This window comes from Zootoca vivipara, chromosome 3 (genome assembly GCF_965207765.1).
Source record: "Zootoca vivipara chromosome 3, rZooViv2.hap1.1, whole genome shotgun sequence".
Taxonomy (NCBI): domain Eukaryota; kingdom Metazoa; phylum Chordata; class Lepidosauria; order Squamata; family Lacertidae; genus Zootoca; species Zootoca vivipara.
The window spans coordinates 81,896,027-81,913,316 of record NC_142586.1 but is presented as its reverse complement, the minus strand read 5'-3'; the positions used below and the strand labels follow the sequence as shown (position 1 = coordinate 81,913,316).

The following is a 17,290-nucleotide window of genomic DNA, read 5'->3' as shown; positions in this document are numbered from 1 at the left end:
CTGAATATTTTATACCACTTCTGTAAGCCTCTTAAGACATTTTTTTCTTGTTATATGAATGCTGCCAAATAAATAAAAGGCATGTTGACATCAAGATACTAGGTGTCAGTTGGCAAATTCTTATACCTGAACTTTGAGCAGAGTTACAGCTGTTATTATATATTTGCTTTGCAATGCAACTTGCTTTGCATCTACCTCAACAAAAACAGTTTTAAATTCTATTTATTTTGCTCCTATTTCTGGGAAATACCTGTCTTCCCCAAATATATAATGCACAGAAGGAAACCTGAAGTTTATTGAAGTTTGGCCTGCAGGCATATATTTATTTTTCTGTTGGTTAATGTGTGAAGATCAACATTTTCTATATACATGTAATAAAAATGTCAGAATGGTGTCATGCTGCAGTTTGCTTATCCAGACAGGTGCTGCTGCAAACTAAAGTGTGATTATACACTGGACTCTCACAGCAGCAGCAGCAGCAGCAGCAGCAGCAAATGATGATGATGATGATGATGGGGGAACTGGAGATGAAGCCAACCAGGCTTACCAAATTATGGAGATTCCGCTTTGGAGAGAAGTGGTGGTTAGCAATGCAAGCAGGGCAATACAATATTGCATTGTATGGTGTGTGTATTCCATAGATGTTTGAAAGCTTCCCTTTCAAATGACTCCTAGTACGTGAATTTGCCCCCAATAGTTTTTTTTTAAAATCATACCAACAGCCACACATACATAGTTTGATATATATATATATATCTATTTATTATTTCACATATGTTGCAAATCAGACTGAGGAGGCAGCTCTGCTCTCTGAGCTGAAGTGGTTATAATCGCAGCCAAGTTCTGCAGGAATTCTAAGGCAGCAGGTGGTTGTGGGTCCCTGCAACAAAGCACTAAGGGCATGAGCAGCCTGGATATAGACAGGGGCTATGAAGGGGTTTGGGCTCTGTGATGGGGCAGGAGGATATGCCGCATGTGGGTTCCTCACAATGGAGGGAAGAAAAGACCCAGAAGCTGGAAATGCCCTCATGGGAGTGAAGAGTATGATATAGAAAGGAAAGAATGAGAGTACATGGAAGACCTGTAGATTCAGGCACAGGCAAACTCGGCTCTCCAGAGATTTTGGGGCTACAACTCCCATCATCACTGACCACTGGTCCTGTTAACTAGGGATGATGGGAGTTGTAGTCCCAAAACATCTGGAGGGCCGAGTTTGCTTATGCTTGCTGTAGAATCTGAACTCACTACTGTTCCTTTTTGAAAAATCTAATTTGGCTGCTTCTCACCTAAGCATCTCCTTTCCATTAAGTGGCTTGGGTTGTGCGTAGCTGGCTTGAATGTACCCTTCAGAAAACTCCCATTTTACATTCTTAAATGGGTGAAGAATTAAGCAGCATGACTAAGGGCTAGACAAGTGCAGAATGCAACATGGGAATTTGGCATCCAAAACATTTTCAGTTTACTTTGGCAAATTTGAAAGAGAGATGGGGAGAGATTAACTTGGGAGTGCATTGGCAGTATTTGGAGAAGCCTGCACATGGAGGTGGCAGAGTAGGGCTTCTAACCCTTATGCCTTCAGCCTCTGTATCCTGCTCTTAGAGGTATTTGACCTCAGCCATGAATAGCTGCACAAAACCCTCATATCCATGTTTTGTTTTATTTGCAGCTTTTGCCTCCGACCTTACCGGGGCAAACTAGCCCTCTCAAAATCTCAGCCTCAGAAACAGAATTTATGCAAAGCAGACTCATATTTTCTTAATCTGCCCAGTTTAGCTCAGGACACCAAATTCAGAACCCTTTTCAGGAGCCAGACATGAGATATGACTTGGGCCAAGTGCTACCTATTACAGGTGCAATCCAAAGAATAATCTCCCTACCACTAGCATCAGGTATTACAACTGACATCAAAATGAGGCAACTGCAATGTTTGTGTATCAACCAATAATTCAGGTGGCTTTTAAGACCTCCCCTTTCCCCATCTCATACAGCTTTGATATATTAGGACTCTGCTACACCCCACTTTTCTCAGTGATGTTTTTAATGGGGAGTGGAGATTCTGATCCATGCTAAAGTAGCACCGAAGGCTGGCAGTTGTTCTGTTCTAGTAAATCCAAAGAGAGGCAGCCATTTTGGGAACACGTCGCAGTAGAAACCAACCCTCCCTCAGGCTGCCTACAGTGCTAGGCTGAAAGGCTTGCAGAGGGCTGGAACTGCAATTGAGTAGGGATGTTTGTCCTCACCACAGGAAACCGATGGAGAGGTATAAGAATGAAAGAGGCAACTACACTGTAGCCATTAGCATTAATGAGCAATCTAAGAGCAACACACTCCCCTATTTGTATCTATTTTTCCACTCAGAAGAAGGGAAAAGCTAAAAGCATAAAAAGGACTTGGCCAAGGCCACAGATCAAGTCAGAGGCAGGCATGGGAACAGTCCCCAGAACAAGGGACTTCACCCTTTGCTTAGGCTAACCTGTGTATTTATTATACGGTTTTAAAACTATTGTCAGAGTGCTTCCACAAGGGTTGCAATGATTAGGCAAGCCTGTGCTTACAAATCCAGCAACAAAGCCGTGTCGGGTGCTCCCAGCTGTCACTAACCCATCAGGTGCAAGGAGCCAGAATCCTTCATTCTTAACTTCTGGATCCTTTCACCTATTAGGGATACTGCATAAAGTTCATGTGACACTTGAAGCAGCCTGCGGGGTCCTCCCCAACTCTTGAATGCTTTGGTTTTGCTTTTCAAAAAGGGTTCCTGCGCAAACATGTAACAATGAGATTGAAAGCATTGCCACAGTTGTGGTGTTTTCTCGTTTTGAAAATTTGGCTTTTAAAAGTGTGAATTACTTATTCTGAGTACTGAGTCCTAACAATGAAAGAACTCTGATGCTTTGGGTACCTGAAGAAAGGTGAAGTTATCCAAAGCCCTCTTCTTTCACCAGTGTGCATGCAAGGATCAAGGAGGCTGCAGTGCAGTTCTTAACTCAGAAGAGATTAGCGTGCAAAGAGATAACTCTCTCCCACTAATGCCAAACTGCTGCAGTTCAGTGGTAGACAGTGTCTGCTTTGCATGCAGAAAGTGTCAGGTGCAATCCCCAGCATCTCCTAGTAAAAGTGAGAATATACCTGGAGAGCCACTCTGCCAGTTAGTGTAGAAATGCTGAACTAGATGGACCAAGGCAGTTTCCTATGTCCCTGTGCCTCCAACTTTTATGGATGTTCTGTGCAAATCGAGAATGGTGGCACTTGTGGGCAGTGGGGCCTGTTATTGGTCTTGGCAAATCACTGACTTCACCACCCTTCTGGCAGCAGCTCTGGAGGCCATGCCATCACTTCAGAAAACTCTTCGAGAGTTAAATTAAGGACACAGGTCCCTTTCCATCCTGCCACCGATTTTACTGGAGAAAAGCAGAGCAGGGGATCTTGCAATGCTCAGAGCGGTGAGAGAACAAGCAAGATTTCCGTGCAAGATCCAAATTGCCAGTGGCCAGTGAGTAGGGAGAGGCCAACCTTTGAGAAGAAGCAACACAACCCCACCCCTGCCTCCTTTTGATAACTGTGAAGGCAGGCCCCTCCTGGCAAAGGATATGGCTACACTAATGTCTGCATGCAATGGCCCAACATGCACCCATGCGCTTCTCTCACTTCCCCCTGATGGCCTAAGTGCTGCTGTTACCACAAGCCACACTCCCAGCAGGATAAGAGCTGTTCCTTCTCTGCCCAGCTCCCATAGAAGAGCTTTTTGATCCCCCTAATTAAGTGACGTAAGGGAGCTTAAATCACAGGGTACCGGCTGTGTCTATTTCATGGAGGGGGGAAAAGGAAGCAGGCTCTGAGCTTGGGAATGAGGAGGTGAGAGGAAGAATTGGGGATAATGGGCCATCCTTGGTCAGTCAGCCTGATGTAAGGGAGGCACTTGGGGCAGCCCAGTCCAAGAGGGTCGTCTCAGCAAATGCCTGTCTCTTCTTTAGCCGCACATTGTGAACATCAGCCACTGTGAGGGAAGGAAAGCAAGAATGAATGCACTTGTGAGGGCCCAAAAGGTAGATGCAGAACTGGGCCATAAACCTCTCCCCCCCCCCCGCGCTACCTCAATCTGACTCAGGAGTGGCCCAAGTTATTTGGCTACCTGAGGCAAAGGACAAGATGTACCCTTCCCAATGAACTCTACTGGATTGGCAGTTGAATCATACTTTAATACTGTCCTCCACCACGTCTGAGGACAATAGACTAGATGAGGAGTTGCAGAACAAGCTTGCAGCAGAAGGACATAGCTAAGGGACACAGCAGGAACAGCCAGGGAGCGGCCTCCACTGCCTCCCTACATTTATTAGCTGTCTGAGACTAGCGCCTCACTTTGCCACCAAACTAACCAGGCACGAGGCCTTGGACCTTTATCTTCTCTTCCTCCTTTACTCTCCATTTTCAACCCATCACCAAAACACAATGGTTCTCTTCACAGAACATGGCAAAAACATGGGCTATTCCTCTTCATTCCCTGGCTTCATTCCTGCCACTTCTCCCTGTCTAGCCTTCTGCTGTCGACCTTCTCATCCCTTCCAATTTCTCAATGGCCAAGCTTTCCAATGAATAGTTTCGTGCAATCAATTAAGTGCCCTCCGCACATTTAATGCATGACAGGAGCTCCGAAAGGGACAGCAGGGCTACAATATTGTGAACACACTTTCTGTCACCTTTCAAGTTCTGCCTCAGTTTTCTTACCTCGCCAAGGTTCATCACAGCACTCCCACTGCCTTCGGGATCAAAGCTATTGAAGAATCCTACAGAGTTTTAAGAGAAAACACAAGGTGATCAGTCACTAAAAGGACTTCTGTTCCATCTGTTGGTCCCTAAGAAAACTTACAAACAAAGGCTGGAGCAATCCAGATCCTTTTAAATTGATGTTTAAAATACAAAACAAGTAGGCACTATATAAACATATCTAGGGATGGAGCTCCACAGGCAGACCACCACTTCCAAAATGGCCTGTCCAATGATGCCTGGAATTGGGCCTCAGCTAAATCCAGTAAGCACTGAACTGATGTTCAATGGCTTGTAGGCACAATGAATATTAAAAATGCCTACTCAAAACATTTCCTTGCCTGTTGATTTGTCTTGAGGCATTCAGTTGGTGGCCTGCTGGCCATAGTTAAAATATCCTTCTTGTCATAGCGGTGAGCTATACGTGGCTCTTGGATCCTGACTTATAATGTTCCTACCTAAACCCTGTCAAAAGGAGACTTGCCCTTCAAAACCTGGCAAGGAGGTGGTACACTGAGAATCTGTTGTATACCAGAAACCAGGATATGTTACATCCTTAGGCGAAACACCATCACACTTCAAAAGCCATGAGGGGCTCAAATTGATCCTCACTGTTGGCAGAATGTCTATTACAGCAGAAACACTGACAAGCCAAGTGTGTGTGTGGGGGGGGGGGGGGTTATGTCCCCTCTGAGTCAAAATAACCATCACCAGAGGAAAGTGATAACTTTCTGATGAAACTTGAAAGGCTGGTATATCTAAGGCCTACCACAAGCAGCAGCCTGGCTGGAGGGAGCTACTTCCTCCCCTTTTCTCTCAAGGAGAAACCCAGCTGAAATTAATAAGGAGTGATAACCGTGTAGCCGGGGACCCAGGTGGCGCTGTGGTTAAACCACTGAGCCTAGGGCTTGCTGATCAGAAGGTCGGCGGTTCGAATCCCTGTGACAGGGTGAGCTCCCGTTGCTTGGTCCCAGCTCCTGCCAACCTAGCAGTTCGAAAGCACGTCAAAATGCAAGTAGATAAATAGGAACCGATACAGCGGGAAGGTAAATGGTGTTTCCATGTGCTGCTCTGGTTTGCCAGAAGCAGCTTTGTCATGCTGGCCACATGACCTGGAAGCTATACACCGGCTCCCTCGGCCAATAATGCGAGATGAGCGCGCAACCCCAGAGTCGGTCACGACTGGACCTAATGGTCAGGGGTCCCTTTACCTTTTTAACCGTGTAGCCATTACCTACACCCCAAGAGTAGTTTGTCTGGGATAGCTGTTTTACACAACCATCTGCCACCAATAGAGAAATACGAGTGTGTGCACTTCAGGCCTAAAGGCATGTTCCTACACGCTGTTGGGCAGACTGCCCAGGGAGATGGCTCCCTTCTCAGGCCCAGCTCCAGAACCACTTACTGAACATTGTCTCCAACTTGACTAAGCAACAGACAAAGTTATCAAAGTCCACGCCCAGTGACTCGTCGGCATAACGTGCTACCACCACTTGGTGCAACTTGTTGTCCAGTTTGAAGCCTAAAAAGGTAGAAATGAGAGTGTTTAACCAGCTTGAAAGAAACTGAGGCCTTCTCTGCCTTAATGAGATTCAGCATAAGAGTCAAGGCCAGAAAAAACAGTTCAATATTTACTGCACCCCTGGGTGAAGAGTTTGAAAACTTGGCTTGTGAAGAGAATATGGCACAGTTACCATCTTTGGCTGATTGTATTGGTCTAAGATTGCGCCTATTTTTACCACACAGATGTTGTCAAATGTCCTTCCTGAATTTTTTTTTTCAAAAAAGAATGCTGAAGGAGAATTTTCACTCTCAAGTCACAGAATATTTTTTTCTTCCCACGTGCAGTTCTAATGAACGCTGCCCACTCCAAAGTTGTTACAGGAAGGGTATGGCACTAGAAACTAAAGGCCGAACTGCTTCCACACAGGAAGTCTGAGAAGAAGGACCATCCCTCCTCCTCAGATGGCATTATTTAGTGGTTCTGTGTTCAGATTATGAGAAATTAATTCTGCCCACCCCCGGCAAAAAAGCCCTGGATAGCAATTAGAAAATAATGCTATAGTATGAGACTGGTATAGATTAATTGCACAGTAAATATATCAGGGCCTGCAGCCGATAAGGACCCCAACAACCCACCAGCAAAGTGTTTGGAAACATCCCCTTCCATGCTTACCACATGTTTCCAAAGCCAGACGCATCTCATAAGAGCTCATAGTGCCTGACTTGTCCAGGTCATGCTGGCGAAAGACATTCTGTCATAATAGAGAAAGAAGATGATGCTGAGGTTTTGCTTCCTCCACACACACTCCCTTGCCATCCTTAAGCCCCTTCCTCCCACTGAAGGTTCTGTTGAGCACAACTCTCTCTCTCTCTCTCTCTCTCTCTCTCTCTCTCTCTCACACACACACACACACACACACACAACCAACACAAAAGCCAAGTCTGCTTCTCTTACCAGCCAAGTCCTAATCTTGTTCCACAAAATCTGAAACTCCACAAGGCCCAGACGAGCACTGCCATCTTTCTGAAGAGCAGAAGAGTCAAGGGAAGACATTTAGTGCAAAAAGAAGGACTTCTAATCCCAAAGTATTGGGGAGGGAGTTGAACAGAGGAGGAAGGTGTAAGCTCATTAACTGCTCAACATGGCAGAAGATAGAAACAGAGCTGGATTCCAGGTTTACCTCACCCACCCTTGGTCTTCCAGTTGGACACAAGACAGCCCAATGCTTTTGCAGTTATCAGTGCCACACATCTGCCACCTTGGAGCGGCTGCACTTCTGCACTGCTCTGTACAATTGAGTGGAACACTCTATTTAAGCAAGAATAGCAGGGAAAGGTATGCACAACTACATAAGACACTCCATAAGACGCACTTTTTTCCTCCTTAAAAGTAAGGGGAAATGTCTGTGTGTCTTATGGAGCGAATGCGTGGTCCCTGGAGCCACATTGCCCAGGGACGAAAAGCAAATCGTGCTTCTTCTTTTTTTTTAAAAGAAAGAGTAAAAGGCTAACAAGAGGGAAAGAGGAAGCCACTCAGCAGCTGATTGCAAGAGATCTGGGAGGGAGATAAGGGAAGCTAGCTCCCTTCCGGCCCCACCTCCTTGCCCAGGCCTCCATTGTTGAATGTTCTGCAGAGGGAGGCCGTTTGTTTCCTCAGCAACATGTGGCTGGCTGATTGGATTATCTGGCTGATTAGATTATCAGAAGCTGCAGAACTGTGAGTTGAACAGAATTTTTTCCCTTTGGAAAGTAAACTCAACAACTTTGCACTGATCCTTTAAAAAAAATGGGCCTTTTCCTCTTTGCAAAAGAAGCTGCACAACTGTGAGCTGATCCCCCCCCCCAAAACGGGGCGTTCCCCCTTTCCTCCTCTGAAAACTAAGTGTGTCTTATGGCCAGGTACATCTTATGGAGTGAGGTACAGTATTTCCAAATCAGTAAGCTAGGCACAAATCTTGGGTTTTGGGGAATGAAAGGAAGCATGATCCCTGGTGCAGACTTACATGAAGTCAGGGATAACCATTAACTACAGCTTATTGTGATGTGCAAACTTGGTCAGTAGGTTTCGGATATTAAGCTTCATACAAGAACATTCCTCTCTCTCTTGCAAAACTACCTTTGCCCGTATTTCTATGCTATGAGCAGATCTGTATCCTTGCCCCACTTTCTTTGACCAAGATAACCCTCCCCATTTCTCGCTTCTCAGCAGAAAGGATACATCCATCAGGTTGACCATGTTACGGCAAGAATCCATGCTGAACCCATCCGTCTTCAGATCTTTGTCTGGCCGAGGGAGGAAAGAGACACACTGTCATTACACTTGTGTGGAATGTTCAGAGATACCCACAGCATAGGCCAGGAGTCTGAATAAGAAGCACTTACGTCTGGCAATGACTCTGTTCAGAATGGTTCGGAGCTCAAAGACGCTGATTTCCATGTCCTGGAGGAAGGGAGAGAAGGCAGATCATTAGCCGAGCATTTCATGGCTCAGAGATTTCAGGGGTCCAAAAGCAGCTCACTCCTAACTCCTCAGGCACTGATCCCACCCTGGGCAGCCTGTCAATGCATAGGGATGAATGGATCACTCTATCTACAAACCATGTTGAATTCACATACATGTCTATTCATAAGTGCACTGTGCCCTGTTTCCACACCAATCTGCAATTCTGTTTTTTTTTAAATCTGCAGCAAAAATAATAGTTAAATACGTATTTTATTCCAAGATACGTATTAAAATGCATTTTGCATCAATAAATGGGTTTCTAAATATAAAAAACAGATTTATTTACATGTTTTTGTATATGTTTTTTGAGCCAAGAATGGCACCACAAAATTCAGAATAGTGTGAAATCAGAAAGGCAATTGCTTTCTGATTTGTAACTCAGTCCCAGGTCCATTTGTATCAGAATTCAGAAACTAAATTCTTCAAGCATCCCTAGTATTAAGGGATGGTTCTGGATAACACTGAGGAAGGCCAAGTCACTGAAGTAGTCATGGAAATTTGTCCGGACTATGAGCCCTGCAGCCTCAAACTCATATTCCAATGAACCATTGCCATCTTCCTTCAGAGATCACAAGCATGTTTCTGTTCAATTATATTTATCTATTGTGCTTCCCCTCAACTTCCCCTCCATTCTCCAAGCTCTATGTGCATGCCTCTGTCACCCTTGTTTTATCCCCACAATAGCCCTGTGAGGAGATGAGGTTGAAGGAAGGTGACTTTGGGGCATTCCTCAGAGAGGCCCCTGATCCAAGTGAAGTCCTCTTTCCATGGTGGACAGGCTCCTTCGAAACCTTCTCACTTCCACATTGTCAAAGCCACTGGCGCTACTTTACCTGCTCGTTGCACACAACAACTGAAGGGGGAAGAATCTCACAGGATTGCTGAGTCACAGTACCTACCTCTCCTGCAAGCTGCCGGAACATGTTCTTGAAGTTTTCGTCCACGTCATCCTCAGATACCTCTTCCTGAGGAAACAAAAAACCAGGACCAGCAGGTGAAGCACTGCTCTGACTACCTAATTTTCCCTCTAGCTATCTTCAAAAACCACTGACAGCCTCTCACACACTCCATCATTAAATGCTATGGGGTTTCATCTTCACACTTTCCAGCAGCTGGCTCTCTCCCTTCCCTTAATTCTCCATGCTTCATCCCATCCTGTTTTAACCAAAAAGGATGATTCAAAACATAGCTTTAAGAAGGAGGTACATTGGCGTGAAGGGACATCAGCCAAATGCTCAATGCAGTATTTTATTATGTGCAGGTGATTTATACAGTAACCCAAGACTATATTCGTACTGGCATACGAAGCCCTGAGCAACTAAGGCCCAGGATACCGCCTTGCCCCTTTATGTCCCAAGCCAATTACAGAGATCATCCCCCATGGACCAAAGTATTATTTATTTATTGCTTTCCTAGCCCAACTTTGGCGCTCAAGGTGGCATACATCGCTTGCCCTCCCCTCATTTAATCCCCACAACCACCTTGTGGGGTAGGCTGAAAAGTCACCCAGTGAGTTTCACGGCCAAGTGGGGATTCGAACCCTGCTCTCCCAGCTCCGAATCCAACACTGGAGTCGTGCCTTGAATGTAGTGAGCCCAACTCTATGGAACTCCCTCCCACTAGAAATCAGATAGGCATTGTCCCTGCTAAGCTTCACACACTTGGTTAGAAACATTTTGTTCCAGGAGGCATTCACACCATGAATACTTGTTTCGGTATTATCATCTTTGATGTTTTAAATTTTGTACACGGCATTGTTTTCAGTTTTTGTAAGCTGCTTTAAGACCCAGATACAGTGAAAAGTGCAGAATACACACACAAACACACACACACACACACACACACACACACACATGCTCTCATAAATAAGTCAGAATTTAAAAAGATGGAGGTTTGACACTTAAAACTGCCCGTCTTGGGGTTGGAGTGTTACCTCATTAGGCAGATCTGCGCTGATCTCCTCATCCAGCTCCCTGGAGAAGAAAGAACACTGTTAGCAAAGCCTCTAGTTCTGAGAAGATGAAGGAGGGCCTGGCAGAAGGCCAAGAGATATGGTAGGACACAACTCCACTTTGACTGTCCCCCATTCAAGAGAGCAGTCCCAATGGATGTATCTGGAAGTTTACTGTGCAGCTCACTCAGGCAGCAAAACATGGAAAGCCACTGTGAGGATAAAGACATTGGGTGGAATACAAGTCAGGTCTATTCCTCAACTAGCTTTTGAGTCTTTTGTCCAACATCTAGAGCTCAGATGAATATCTTCTGCTGCTCAGTGCCTTCCTTTTCTTAACTCCCCAAAAGTCAACTGGCATCCAAGCTAATTTACAGAAAGGCAGCTGAGTCCCAAGGAAAGCTCATACATCCCTTACAGAGACCTGGGAGATTATAGTAGCTCACAGCAAGGGCATGGACTCACTGTGTGTCTGACTGCTTCTCCGTGAAGACGCGCAGGATGAAGTCTGCTTCCTGGTGAGGCTCAAAGGTGGAGGGCACGATGATGTACTCGCCAGGGGGCAGGCGGATGTGGTTGCTCACCTCCCGCAGGTTGATGAAGGTCTCTGAGCGCGCCCGAGACTGGTTCCTCAGGAAGAATTCCTTCTTCAGGTGAATACTCTGGCAGCCCTGGTTCTGGGACAGGAAACAGATCAGGTATATTGTACAGCTCAGCAAAGGGGCAGCCCCCTCCTTCATCTGATGACAATGGCCTAGGCATCACATGCATATCTAGTAACATACACTCACACCATGCATTTAAAGCACTACAATCCCACTTTAAAGCCTTGCGAAGGCATCTGGCAAACCCATCTAAAACCATACAACCACCACACATTTACTGATTTTGCTTAATTTGTTGATGCATCCAGTGCAGAACTGGACCCCCCTTTTTGGCTTAGAACCTATACAGCCTGGACCATTTGGTCTGCAGCCACCCAAGAGCTGTGCACAACATTATGGGTCTCTGTTTGCATCAAGCAGGAGGAAGGCACACGTTTCAGATTCCATCCAGGATAGGGAACAGCATTCTGTGGCTCAACCCATTTCATTCTTACACACAATTCAGTAATGGGGTTTTGGTGGCTCAGGGCATACCTCCTCAGGAACCTGCACACAGAGAGAAAACAGGCAAAAGTTAGGAATGCGCTCCTATTAAGTGATGATGCTCAAAAGGGCACACCAGGAAGCCACATGGGATTACCTCATAGACTGCAAAGCCAATGGTGTGCATGTCTTCCCCAGCTCGACGTGCTTTCCGCCGGTTCTTTTGCATCAAGGCCACTAAGAAGCTGCAAGCCAATTCATTGTCGTCTGGGTCATCGTCCTCTTCCAAGAGCTTGATTTTGAACTGGGGGTTAATCCAGAATGTAGCTGCAAGGGGGAGGGGGAAGATGGTGACACTGTGCAGCAGGGTTTGGTCTAAGCTTTTCTCCCCTACGGCACAAGCAGTCAGGCCACTGTCCACACCCAACCTCTTTGTAAGTGAAAGAATGAACATGGAAGACAGAAGAGAAAAGTAAGAATTAACAAAGAGGCAGGGAGGAATAAAACAACAACAGAGGAAGAAATAAATGTGCGAAATGAAAAAGACAGTGAGGGAGCAAGAAAAACAGATGTGCCCTCAATATAATGGGAGAGCAAGGGATGCCCCCTCAATTATTTTGGGGAAGAGATTATCTCCCTTCCTTAAACTATACAGTGGTACCTTGGGTTACGAACGCGATCCGTTCCGGGTCGCAGTTCGTAACCCAAAAAGTTCGTAACCCAAAAAGGGCCCGAACCGCCGTTTTGCGCATGCGCAAAGCGCTATTTTCACGCTTTGTGCAGCGCAAAGGCGCGTGGCGCTTCTGCGCACGCGCGCACGACGAAAATACTTCCGGGTTTGCGAAGTTCGTAACCCGGGTTGTTCGTAACCCGAGGTGTTCGCAACCCGAGGTACGACTGTACTTGGGTACTGAGACTCCTGTCCCCCACAAAGCATAACTATGAAGCTGAGTCCCCACCTCATCTCAAGATGAAATAAATTTTAGCAAGCTCAGTATAATGTGAGAGGAAGGATCACTGCACAATCTTGTGTTTGTTTTGTATTGGTGTGTAGTGACTGTATACCTAGATTAACTGTTTGAGTTTGCTACGAGTCAATCAAAGCCTCTGACTAGTCAAGTAACTAGCCCCATAATATACTACAAGGTTATCAAGGTTTGAAAGCAACCAGTATTCATCCTGATTTCCTACTTCTTCCTATCTTTCCTCATCTATTTCCTTTTTTAAGAAACTATGTGGTTCCTTCCGAAATCCCATATGCCCAACCGCATAACAACTTTTCACACTGCACAGATTTTGTTGTGGTTGACAATAATGTCTCTAGCTGCATGTTAGAAGTAGCCCCACCAGTGGTTTTCCCCAAGGCCACCTATTGCATCATCAGAAAAAGCTTGGTTTTCCACAACTAAGGCATTCAGAGAGGAGGCACATCAGGCAACAGATCGTGGCTCAAGCAGAGGCTCCAGGATGGTTAATTTATATATCACACCTCTGCAGAATGTGGGAGTCACTTTACTAGTCCATCACCACCAAAGAGGATGGACAAAGAATAGGCGGCAGCTGTTACCTGGGTGGTTCCTGCAGCCTCCTGCTGTACTGCCTCGGCGCCAGGTGCCCTCAAACAGGGTGGTGTGCCATCTGCTCATGTCATCCTTGGTCAGAGCATCGGGGGTGAGGTTGCAGATCTCCAGCCTGGAAAACTCACGTAGAAAGTCTCGAAAAGACATCCTGCAGGGACAAAAAGGTATGTTGAAGTCACAGAGCAGAGAGGGGAATCAGGCAGGGCAAGTGCAATGTCACTCAAATGCTTAAAGAACCTTGAAGCCAAAAGAAATCACACTTTCCACACCTACTCTTTAAACAACTTTGGGGTACAAACAGAAAGGAGCCAAGGGTGTTTTGTTCTGTGTGTTTTGTTGTTTTTTTAAAAAAGAGGCAATTAATTGGCATCAAACACTTCTGCATATCCCACTGCAGAATAAGGAATTATTGGGGGTATCTGCATGTCTCTCTGTGTGTACACACCAGGAACAAACAGTGCCACAAGTCTCAGAACTCACCAGAATTCACCATCTTCCATTTTCAGCTGCAGTTCTTCCCTCTGATCAGGGTCTACTTCGTTCCACTCAGAAGAGCTAAGACAGCAACAGAAAGACAGTTATGCTTTGTGTCCTCCCCATGTTATGTCAGTTTGCATTTCTTAGTGCAGAAAGTATTGATCTGATGTGTAGAGATCTTTCCTATTCTAATTAATTCAAGTGGGTTCTTGAAGCTTCTCTGTGTGAAAGAAACAAGCAGAAGGTTCATGATGTTTGGGTTATTCCTTCAGAGAAACCGAGTACAGCTGGCTTAAACTGGTTCTGTTATCTCTTCTTCAAGGTCATGCTGACTATAATAAGAGGCCAGAAGGAGCCTGGGTTTCAATTACTTTTTCTATCTCTTTTCCTTCTGGTGTGGTGTTCTGTACACAGTATGCTTAGTGTTAAGGTTTAGACTTATTGTAAGTTATCGTAAGTTTAAGTTAAGTCTGCTGCAACTGGATTTCTTATGGACAGTGCCAATCCTGAACGTATTGGATTTGTGACCATTATGCTCATTTGCCTTCAGTAGCAATAAAGCTCTGCTGGATGAAATACAATTGCCTCTGGTCTATTTTTTTGAGAATCCTGCAACGTTATTAAGTTTTTACTCTGCTAACTATACATTGGCATCTACTCTGGATCAATATTGAATAGAATTTTAGTGACATGTTGCTCCTTCCAGTTTTATCTGGGATCAGCAAAGGGTAGAGCCCATGCTTTGCATTCAAAAAGTCCCAAGTTCAATTCCTGTCTGAAACCCTGGAGAGCTGCTTCCAGTCAATTCTAATGGAATTGTCTTATGGAAGACAATCTTACTCGGCTACGAGTGATCACCAGAGAAGAAGAATGTCACTGCAGGAACATGTCCAACCCACCTATCACTCCAGGCTCCAGTCCACTCAACTTGACCCCAGGGATTCCTTATGCGAATGAGCGCTTCCTCCCGGCCACGATAGTCCACCTGTCAAAGTTAAGGTATTAAGACAACCGACACACAAGCCCTTGAATTGGTCCCCACAGCCCCTTGAAGAGAAACTCACATTCTTCAATCCTGTGACGCTATAGGCATGACCCTTCACCAGTTTCTTGAAGGTAACGGCTTCCATGTCAAATGCACTTGTGATCTGTAGAGAGATGATATATGGCACTGGTCAAAAGACTTAACCCTCCCCTCTCTCCAACAGGTGATGGACTAAAATGGCTGCTAAACACAATGTACCAGCAGCAGTTCATAACTTGGTGTTGGTTCCTGTATATCCTAGTTCCCTAAGTGAAAAGTTCATTCACAGTGTTGAAGAGGCTGTGAACTCTTACAAGTCTGTTTATTTCAGAAGGATGCAAAAGTTGTGCAGTAAGGCTGTGGGCATTACAGCATCTGCATCAAGAGGTGCTCACTTTCCATAGGTTCCATAGGAAAAGGGCCCTTTAGTGGGTATAGGCTTTGACTTCTGGAAAACTGTTATTTGGAAACTTGACAGAGAACTTTGGGTGAAACACCACTGGGAGTGCTGACCACATCCAGGGTTATTTTTTTACTTTTTCAACAAGAGAAGACCAGCTTTTCACATTTGAAGGCAACATTCTATAGCAGGGATGGGGAACCTCCAGCCCTCCAGTTCTTGTTGGGACTAAAACTCCCATCATCACTGGCCACACCGGCTGGCCTGATGGGAATTGGAAATCAACATTATCTGGAGGGCCACAGCTTCACCCATCCCTGTTTTACAACATAAAGCTATTCCATAGATTAACTGCAAGCTATTCACTAACTGGCCACTTGTATTATTCAGAATACACAAACTGTGAAAAGTAAACACACTGATAACGTACAGATTAGTTCTGGCCCACTAGATCATAGAATATATATGGGATGTAGCCCTCATTCATTTTTCTGGCTTACTTGCCACTGCTTTTCTCCAGAGTGTGAGGGGGGATGACTTATTACAACTCGCAAACGGACATTTATAGAAGGACACCCTGTGGACAATGTGTGAGCAGGCACGCAGGGCAATAAGAGTGGGTATGGAGAAAGGAAAAGATGTTGCGTAGGATGCTTGGCTCAGAGGCATTCCTCCTTCACAATTTGGCACCATTCCATTTCTCTTGCTTAGACTGGTGTGCACTTGTGTGTGATCACCAATGTTGTTTTTCCCTTCTCACATTTTAAAAACACAGGAATAATTAAAAGATGTGTGTTTGGCAAACATCCCAGACAATGGTCAGTCAAGCATGGATCTCAGACCAGCAGCTGACTAATTTGCACATAACAAGGCTATTCATATGCCCCTGTTTTTCACATCATTGTTTTCTAACTTTCAAAAGAACTCAACTGAAGAGTAAAAGAAAATGGCAACCTGAACTGTATTTGCCTGAAACAGGGTGGTTGTCTGTACACTTTCCTAACACACGGGGGCACCAACCCAATGTCTCTTGCTACAGATGAACATGAGAAAAGGAACTTCACAGCCAAAGCCAGACTTGAGTTAACATTTGGGCCTATTCTACTGTTCTACTCTGACAGGTTTCCATTGACCGAATCCCTGGCCTCAGAACAAATATCAGAGCCAGATCAGGGAAGCCAGATCTCCCTCTGCTGCCCTGCTTTGATTTCACATCAGGAACATCCCACAAGCTCCCTCTTTGGGGCACTGCTTACATCAATGGAGCAGCCGAGCAGGGATCCCCTCTCAAGAGCCTTGGTAATGATCCTGCACAAGTCGCGAGGTGGCTTCTTGAGATCGTACATCTCTGCCACGCCACCTGTGAAGTCCTCAAAGCCCTCTGTGGTGCTGCCCCCCGACAGGGCCTCATAAGAGCCGTTCAGCCTATAAGGTAAAGAGAATTGGTGGTTAGTATACTAGCTTTAAACCCGGCCTCCTGGAAACTGGAAGGCCCAGTTACAGAGGGTGGTGAGTTGAAGAACAACGGAAAACAATCCAAACCAGGGCTTGCTGGAGAAAACACACAAAAGGGCATAACCTGTGCTGAGGCAGCACTCACTTGGCATAAGCTTTTTCCAGCAGAGCACTCCAGAACTCCTGGCACTCTGCTGAGTGCACAAACACCAGCTCTCCATCCTTGGTTGGCAGCCGATCGTCAATCACTACATCCACCCACTCACCAAACTGCCAGATCTGAATAAGAAGAAGTCAGAGAATAATAATGAGGTAAGGCAAAGTAACATAGCAAGATGGTCCAGTCAGAATCAGACCATCACTCCATTATTATTATTATTATTATTATTAATAACAAGAACTCAATTTATATCCCGCTTCCTCCTGAAGAAGCCTGCATCTTGGGTATTGCAGCATCGAGATACCGTGTTTCTCCGAAAATCAGCCATACCCTGAAAATAAGCCATATTGATAGGCAGTTTAACCTTGTAGGTTAAACTGTACCATAC

At 45.4% G+C, this 17,290-nt stretch overlaps 1 protein-coding gene across 6 annotated transcripts in view; it reads right to left on the bottom strand.

The window, feature by feature from the left end:
• Window positions 1-733: 733 nt before the first annotated feature.
• The window catches only part of CAPN11 (calpain 11), a 32,467-nt gene continuing 15,910 nt past the window's right edge, over window positions 734-17,290 (bottom strand). For 4 of the 6 annotated variants that reach the window (XM_060272931.2, XM_060272930.2, XM_060272933.2 and 1 more), the window contains 18 exons: window positions 16,888-17,021; window positions 16,544-16,712; window positions 14,928-15,011; window positions 14,763-14,848; window positions 13,867-13,941; window positions 13,374-13,534; window positions 11,964-12,133; window positions 11,858-11,869; window positions 11,184-11,395; window positions 10,701-10,740; window positions 9,667-9,732; window positions 8,647-8,704; window positions 8,483-8,547; window positions 7,220-7,288; window positions 6,938-7,016; window positions 6,167-6,283; window positions 4,723-4,781; window positions 734-3,994 (listed from right to left, as the gene is read on the bottom strand). In XM_060272931.2, coding sequence (XP_060128914.1) covers window positions 3,968-3,994; window positions 4,723-4,781; window positions 6,167-6,283; window positions 6,938-7,016; window positions 7,220-7,288; window positions 8,483-8,547; window positions 8,647-8,704; window positions 9,667-9,732; window positions 10,701-10,740; window positions 11,184-11,395; window positions 11,858-11,869; window positions 11,964-12,133; window positions 13,374-13,534; window positions 13,867-13,941; window positions 14,763-14,848; window positions 14,928-15,011; window positions 16,544-16,712; window positions 16,888-17,021 — 1,683 coding nt within the window. In that variant the 3' untranslated portion in view covers window positions 734-3,967. The remainder of the gene's footprint in view (window positions 3,995-4,722; window positions 4,782-6,166; window positions 6,284-6,937; window positions 7,017-7,219; window positions 7,289-8,482; window positions 8,548-8,646; window positions 8,705-9,666; window positions 9,733-10,700; window positions 10,741-11,183; window positions 11,396-11,857; window positions 11,870-11,963; window positions 12,134-13,373; window positions 13,535-13,866; window positions 13,942-14,762; window positions 14,849-14,927; window positions 15,012-16,543; window positions 16,713-16,887; window positions 17,022-17,290) is intronic. The other 2 variants (XM_088667348.1, XM_088667347.1) reach the window with 1 other exon arrangement.